Below are 8,427 nucleotides of genomic sequence, written 5' to 3' on the forward strand. Positions count from 1 at the left end.
GGAGAAGATAAGAGGGAGAGTAATATGGTAGAGGGTAGAAGGATGGGGAGAATTTGATGAGTGGTGACGGTGGGGTGGGGTGGGGTGAGAGGTGGTCACAGGGCACAAGGGGAAGATTTGACATTTTCAGATGTGTGGATACCACTACTGCTGCAACTGTGTTCCTGTTTGTTTCATAAACATAAATAGCAGCAGATACTCATTAATAATTGGAATATGGCATATACAAATAAAAAAACATAAGAAAATTAGAAGTTTTAATAAATGAAATGAAGCACACAAAAACTAACAGCCTGGTGAGCTGAGGTGGACTAGTATTGGCCACTCTGAGTCAGACAATCCTATGATTTCAGAAAATGAAAAATTAAAGAATAATAGGGTTACATTCATACTACGAAACAACATGATAAGATCTATCCTACAGTACAGTGATGTGAATGATAGGATAGTATCAATATGCATACAGAGAAGACCTGTTATTAGAACTATAATTCATTAAAGTTGTATGTGATTAATTTGAGGATAGGACATCTCCTCCCATGTGATTTACTTCCCTCCACAAATCTGCTGGGGGGTCAGCTATATGTTGATTCTGACTCCATGGCACACAACTACATGAAGCACCTTTTTTTAAACAACCAACGTTTGCCAACATGCAATCAAGAAGTATTAATAAAAATTGCTGACTGGGGGTTTGCGGGGGGGATTGTGTACCAATGAAGGAGTTTTTCTTTTGCTTTTCAAGGAGAGAAGTGAACGGGGGGGGGGGGGAGAAACATGCAACAATGAAGGAATGAAATTCCAAAATTTAAAAATTTCAAAAAAAAGTTTTTACAGGAAAAAAAATTGGTGACTGGAATGCAAAAGTTGGAAGCAAAGAAAAAGGACTAGTACCTGGAAAATATAGACTGAGTGACAGAAATTAGCCTGAAGATTGCATGATAGATTTTGTATAAGAAAAGATTTATACTTTTCAAATGCTTTTTAAAAAAAATTTAAATTGTGACTATACACATAGACATCACTTGATAGTCTACACAGAAATCAGATTGACTACATCTGTGAGAAAAGCTAATGAAGAAATAAAAAATCAGCAGTTAAAATAAGTCCAAGAACAGACTGTGGAATGGATCAGTTACTTATGTGAAAGTTCAAACTGAAGAAAATTAAAACAGACCCATAAGAACCAAAATATGACTATAAATCTATCTCATCTGTATTTCAAAACTATCTCAAGAATAGGTTAAGCTATTGGACATTAATGAGTTGTGGATCTGATTAATGAAGAAAGTAAATGGTCACCCAACAATAAGGGAGAAAAACAAGACGAAAATGGCTGGAAGAAGAAGAAGCTCAAAACATTGCTCTATAATACAGAGAGACCAACACAAAGGGAAGATATGCTGAAATAAAACGGATGGACAAAAGTTTTCAAAGGGAAGTTCAAGAAAACAAAGTGAAAAATTATAGAGACGGCAGAGAGTGACACAGCACTGTTGGGTGCAACAGGCTTCCTCCTTGGTCATTCAGGCACTTTGGGGGGAAAAAACTGCTGTCCGGCGTGACTGTGTGGGACCCCTTAACTCAAGCAACAGGGAGGTCCTGGGTACCGTGATGAACTTGAGAAGCCACTTCCAGAAGGAATCAACAGGCTTCCTCCTTGATCATTCAGATACTTTGAGCAGAAAACTGCTGTCAGGCCATCGGCCTTGCAGACCTCAGGCCAAAAAGGGAGCACAAATATATACGTGCTTCTCAAAATATTGTTGTGGACTAAAGCGAACATTTTAGAGCCGTGGAAGGAGCAAACATCAGCAGGACCCACCAGCCAGGAGCAACCAGGACAGCAAGTATTTGAGGGAAGTATTTAGGGGGGAATCACAGCCGCACCAATTGTGGGACCCCATCACTTTAGCAGGAGTGACTGAGACAGCTGGAGCTCAACTGGTGTGGCAGACCCAGTTCTTGAGGAGAAAACCAAGGCTTCCTGGTTTTCCATTTAGGTCTCCACCATACCCCTCCCTGTGTGCATCTGTGTGCACGTCTCTTCCCTACCCCCCACAGCCACCCATGTATGCATCTGTGCATTCACCCACCCTAAGTGCATCACTCGAGTACCTGCTCAACATTTTGGAGATCAAGAACTGGATATCACCTCAAGCACGAAAAACTCTACCACACCAATGTTCCAGAAAAAGCAGGCTACCTCACTCCTCACAGAAGCCAAAAACAAGGTATCACCCCCAAAATGTGATACAGAAGCAATAGATTCCAAAGCAAAATATCACCCCCAAAATGTGACATAGTAGCAATGGATTTCCTGAAGCCAGAAAATCTGAAGGAACTTCCTGACATAGAATTTAAAAGAACAATGATTGAATATTTTCAATGGTTGAAAAACAAATTTGAAGAATTATAGGACAGTGAAGGAAAAATCAGGAGGAGCTTGAAAAAAAGAATCCAAAACAGTGCAGATAAAACAAATGAGGCATTAGAGGCACTGAAAAAAAAAAAACAGAAACCACAATCCAAAATATAAGGTCCAAGTTTTTAGATGCTGTGAACATGATGGAGGGACACATGGAGAGAGATGAAGAGATGGAACAAAGAACCAGTGAAATAGAAGATAGAATTGTCACCACTGATCTGCTAGAGCAAAAAGCAAAATTATAAAAGAAGGAAACAGAAGAAAACCTAAGCATATGTGTGACACCATCAAAAGAAAAAGCATGTACATAATCAGAATCATGTGAGCAAGAAGACAGTGGAAGGACATATATCAAACACTCAAACAACACAACTCTCAACCAAGAATACTGTACCCAGCAAAACTGTCCATCAAATATAAAGGAGAGACCAAGATATTCCAGAAAAAACAGAACCTAAGGGAGTTTGTAAAACAAGACCAGGATTGAAGGAAACACTGAGAGAAATCCTTTTTACAGAGGTGTCATAGAAAGAAGCATGGACAAAAGTGACTAGCAACAATGCCAGAAAAGAACTCAACAAAATGATACCAATAAAACCTTTCCTCTCAATAATCACACGAATGTGAATAGTTTAAATGCACCACTGAAGAGAAAATGAGTAGCAGATTAGATTAAAAAACAATCCATCAATATGTTGCCTACAAGAGACATATCTGAAAAATGAACATAAAGAAAGACTAAAAATAAAAGGATGGGAAAAAATATATCAAGCAAATGGTAACCAGAAAAAAGCAGGAGTAGCGATATTAATCTCTGATAAAATAAATTTCAGTGCAAAAACCATCACAAAGGACAAGGAAGGTCACTACATAATGCTTAAAGGGTCATTAGAACAAGAGGACATAATAATAATTATCTATGCACCAAATGAAAGACCTGCAAAATATAAAAAAAAACAAATATTACAAAACTGAAAAAGGAAATAGACAACACTACTATAGTACTTGGAGACTTCAATACACTACTCTCAAAAAGATAGAACTACTAGAAAGAAACTCAGTAAAGATACTGAAGAATTAAACCACACAATAAACCAACTCATTCTCATAGATATTTATAGGCTAATGCAAAAAAAAAAAAGAAAGAAAGAAAAAGGGCACTGTTTACCTTCTTCTCCAACGTGCATGGAACGTTCTCCAAAATAGATCACAAGGCAAGCATGAATAAATTAAAAAACACAGGAATAATACAAAGCATCTTCTCAGATCACAATGCTACAAAATTAGCAATTAAAAACAAAAGGATAAAGGAGAAAAAACATCATACATTTGGAAGCTGAACAACACCTTGCTTGAACATGACTGGGTACTAGAAGAACTAAAAAATGAAATTAAAAAGTTTCTTGAAACAAATGACAATATAACTACCACTTACCAAAAATCTCTGGGGAACAGCCAAAGCAATAATCAGAGTAATCAATTTATCAGCAGTAATCTATAATTTATAGCACTAAACAAACATATCAAAAGGCAGGAAAAAAATGACCACTGACTTTTTTTTTTCCAAAGAAGAATATCATTTAATTGTTAACAAAACTTTTTGGGAAAGGAATTTTTTTTTAATTAGAGAAGATTAAAAAGCTGTTTGAATGTGATAGGCTTGCTCAGTAAAGTACTAGTGGCTGCGAGGCACTTGATTACAGCATTGGTTTCGTGTCATCTGTGACCTTGAATGTTTCATCTTCAGGCATATTTGGCTCTTCTTTTTCGTCTACTTTGTGTTTCTGTCCCACTAAAAATACAGCAAACACTGAGATGAATAAGAAAATAAGACGCAATAACATAAGTGATACAACCTGAACTGTTGCAGGCACCTCTTCAACTAGGGGTCCTGGAGGTCCACTATTAATGCTTCCTCCATACCCTTCCTCCTCACAGAATGGAGGGGCCCAGCCATACATACAATGGCAGTTCTTTTTGTTGTTGCAAATGCCTCGATTGTTGCACTTCTCAGGCAAACAATCATACTGCAAAATTGAGACATCAACACAGCTTTTGTTGAAACATATCTGGTTCTTCCCACAGAAGGTACCATAATTTATTGTACCTAGATCAGGTATTCCCAGAGCTCTCATGCCAAGATGGTAGCCTGCAACAGTTCAGGTTGTATCACTTATGTGTCTTCCACAATGCCATTCCCACAAGTCTCCACGCTATAACTTGTTTCTGGGATATTATTTAGGCAAGTTAACCCTTCATTTATGGCTCAGAAATAATGGACAAAACTACAATTGCTCCATCCAGTACGTCCAGTGCCCATTATGCAACTGGTTTTACCCTTACAGTAGCAGTAGTCTTCATCATGGTGAATGATAATACTATGGCCTATTTCATGAGTAGTCCAAGTTCCAGGTTCAATGATATTCATGCTTGGAAATGAACTTATTGATGCAGAATGAGTTCGCATACAAAATCCTCCCCATGATCCCCCATAAGCATCCTCATATGTCCTTAGCAAATACAAATGTGCCCAATCAGCGTTATTACGTTTATTTATGACCTCTACTCTGTATATTATAAGATCAACCAGAACTGCAGATATATATTTTAGATAGGATCTAACTTTCAGCTTGTCAGTCCATATTTCAAGGGCTTGTAAATTTACCCTCAAATCAAGGTCTTGATAATAGGTGTCTATAATTGAAGTCACAATAATGGCATCACTTATGACTTGAGTTACATTACTTTTTACAAACACGTATCTCTCATGACAAAATAAAAGATACAATTCCAAATACTTGGGGTGCATGGACGTGTCATAAACTTCCCTCAGCCTTGTGATTTCCTCATTCTGGGTCATTTGCACTGCTTTTTCAGTATTAGTGAAGGCACAAGACCAGTTGTTCAAATGTTCTTTATTCAGGACATACACAGCATGCTCAAACCTGGGAGAGTCCTTGAAGGGCTCGATTTGGTAGAGTTCCTCATCAATTTTCAGGATGCCTCGCAGACCCCCCATGCACGTACTCACAGTGGCTTCAGATTCCCGAGACTCTTGCACGGAACCCATATAGTTGCAGACGTTGGGTATATAAGGGTGATCCTCTAGAAGCTCCCCCTGTTCTGTGAAGGAGAAAACCTGCAGATGTCGGGGCAACAAAAACCTTTTGGGCCGCAAGTGGAGGACGTGATTCTTGCCTTTTAACTTCAGGAGGTAGGACTCATGCCCGGTCACACTCTTCTGTTGTGCCCTGAAACTCAGTTTCTTGGGGATAGTTATTTCGAATGACTCAAAACCCCACTCTGGGTGAAAAATTAAGTCCTCAGGGAGAGAGCTTTCAACAACGAGCACAGCCAGGACTAGCATGGGCAGCCAGAGAGCTTTGGAGAGTGTGATCCTCCCTGACTTCATAGTACAGCTAAGCGACTTCTCAGTGTCCCAGCTTCTGGCCTCTTCGAGTTAGACTTCCAGAGACCGCTGCTAGGAACGCTTGAGCACAGCGTGCCTTGTTCCTGGGCGGGATTAGCGGACCAAGTCTCCTGGATGTGGGTCTAACTGAAACCCTCAGCACCAGGCAACGCAGGGTGTTCCGTTGTCTGGATGGTTCCGTTGGGGGTGTTCCGTTGTCTGGATGGTTCTGTTGGGGGCACGACCATTGACTTTTTTTTTTTTTTTTTGCAGCATGTATAAACACATACTTTATTACAAGTTAGGTAGAGCTTTATTCCAAATTCCTGACAAATAGTTGATCTTGATGAACTAGGTGAGGACCATTGACTTTTTAACATAACATCTTCAACAAATTGAAACAGAACGGCGTGAAAACTCGACACCCTCTAAAAAACTGAAATTATAAAAATCAGAGCAGAAATAAAGGAAATAGAAAACACAAAAGCAATTTAAACCATCAACAAAACTAGAAGCTGGTTCTTCAAAAAGGTCAATAAAATTGACAAACACTAGCAAAACTAACAAAGGAAAAGATACAGATAATCTGAATAAAAGATGAAACGGGCAATGTCACAACAGAACCAACTAAAATAAAAAGCATAACATTGGAGTATTATGAAAAACTATACTCAAGCAAATATTAAAACCTAGAGGAAATGGACAAATACTTAGAAATTCACAACCAACCTAAACTGACACAAACCAAAATTGAACACCTGAACAAACTTATTCCAAAAGAAGAAATTGAAAATTTAATAAAAACAACTTCCAGCCAAAAAAAAGAAGAAAAAAAAGCCCTAGACCAGACAGTTTTACAAGCGAATTTTATCAAACATTCAAATAAGAAGTGTCACCAATTTTACATAAACTATTTCATAAAATAGGGGAAGATGGAATTCTCCCAGACTCATTCTAGGAAGCAAACATTTCCTTGATAACAAATCCAGGTAAAACACCACCTAAATAGAAACTATAGGCTAATATCTCTCATGAATATAGATGCAAAAAACCCTGAATAAGAGCCTGGCCAATAGAATCCAATGATACATTTTTTTAAAAAATTTAAAAAAATAATTCACCATGACCAATGGGATTCACCATGGGATTCATAACAGATATGCAAGAATGGTTCAACATAAGAAAAACAGTGTAATTCATCACATTAACAAAACAAAGAACAAGAACTACAAGATCCTATCAATTAAGGCAGAAAAGACCTTTGAAAAAATCCAACACCCTTTCCTGATTAAAATATTCAGAAGAAAAGGTTTTGAGGGGAACTTCCTCAACATTGTAAAAAGTATATATGTAAACCCTACAGCCAACATTGTTCTGCATGGAAAGCGATTAAAGGTATTCCCTTTGAGAACAGGAACTAGACAAGGGTGACCACTATAACCTCTTCTATTTATTTTGTATTGGATGTTTTAGTGATAACAATAAGACAAGAGAAGGGGGAAAAGAGGTATCCAAATTGGCAAAGAAGAGGTAAAATGATCTCTATAAGCAAATGATATGACAGTATGCTTAGAAAACCCTAAAGACTCAGCAAGAAAACTACTGGACATAGTTGACCAATTCAGCAAAATGGCAATATACAAGATCAACATACAAAAATCAATTGGATTTTGCTACAATGACAAAGAGAATACAGAACTGGAGCTAAGAAAAACAATACTCTTCACAATGGCCAATCACAAGATTAAATATCTGGGAGTAAGTCTAACTAGAAAAACAAAGGATCTATTTAAAGAAAATTACAAAACATCACTACAAGAAACAAAAAGAGACCTGGAGAAATGGAAGAATATACCTTGCTCATATATAGGAAGACTCAATATTGTGAAAATGACAATACTACCAAAGGCAATTTACACACTTAATGCAATCCCAATACAAACATCAATTCCATTCTTTAATGAGATAAAAATGGCAGTCTCCAATTTAAATAACGAGGCCCCAAATAAGCAAAGCACTTCTTAAAGAGAGAAACAAGGTAGGAGGCAACTCACTCCCCTATTTCAAATCCAACTACACTGTTGTGGTGAAGATAGCATGGTACTGGTACAATGACAGACACATAGATCAGTGGAATAGAATTGAGAATTCAGAAAACAGCCCATCTACCTATGTTCAATTGATTTTTGACAAGGAGATGAATTAAATTAAGTGGGGAAATGACTGCCTTTTTAAAAAATGGTGTTGGCAAAATTAGAAAACTATCTGCAGAAAACTCAAGCAAGATCCACACTTCACCTCATACACAAAAACCAACTCAGCGTGGATCTGGGACCTTGGACCAAAACCAAGGATTATATACTTCATTAGAGAAAAGCTTGGAAAAACTCTAAGTCCTAATCCACAACATAAACAGTCTTCCAAGGATCCTGGAAAACCTACAACCAGGATAGGATAAAATAGATGAATGGGATTTTCCAAGAATCAAATCCCTATGCACATCCAAAAACTTCAACAGGGTAAAAAAGGGAAGCCACAGACTGAGAAGGAATATTTGGTAATGACATGTCTGTTAAGGGACTTATATCTA

At 37.7% G+C, this 8,427-nt stretch overlaps 1 protein-coding gene across 1 annotated transcript; it reads right to left on the bottom strand.

Moving 5' to 3' along the window:
- Positions 1 to 4,125: 4,125 nt before the first annotated feature.
- On the bottom strand, positions 4,126 to 5,840 carry LOC102848049 (disintegrin and metalloproteinase domain-containing protein 30-like). The gene is made up of 2 exons (XM_006880376.1): positions 4,766 to 5,840; positions 4,126 to 4,577 (listed from the first exon to the last, which is right to left on the bottom strand). The coding sequence occupies exons 1-2, from the start codon at positions 5,838 to 5,840 to the stop codon at positions 4,126 to 4,128; spliced, it is 1,527 nt and encodes a 508-aa protein (XP_006880438.1).
- Positions 5,841 to 8,427: the final 2,587 nt, after the last annotated feature.

Source organism: Elephantulus edwardii, unplaced genomic scaffold, assembly GCF_000299155.1.
Source record: "Elephantulus edwardii isolate Elephantulus edwardi_28Jun2011 unplaced genomic scaffold, EleEdw1.0 scaffold00007, whole genome shotgun sequence".
Classification (NCBI taxonomy): Eukaryota; Metazoa; Chordata; class Mammalia; order Macroscelidea; family Macroscelididae; genus Elephantulus; species Elephantulus edwardii.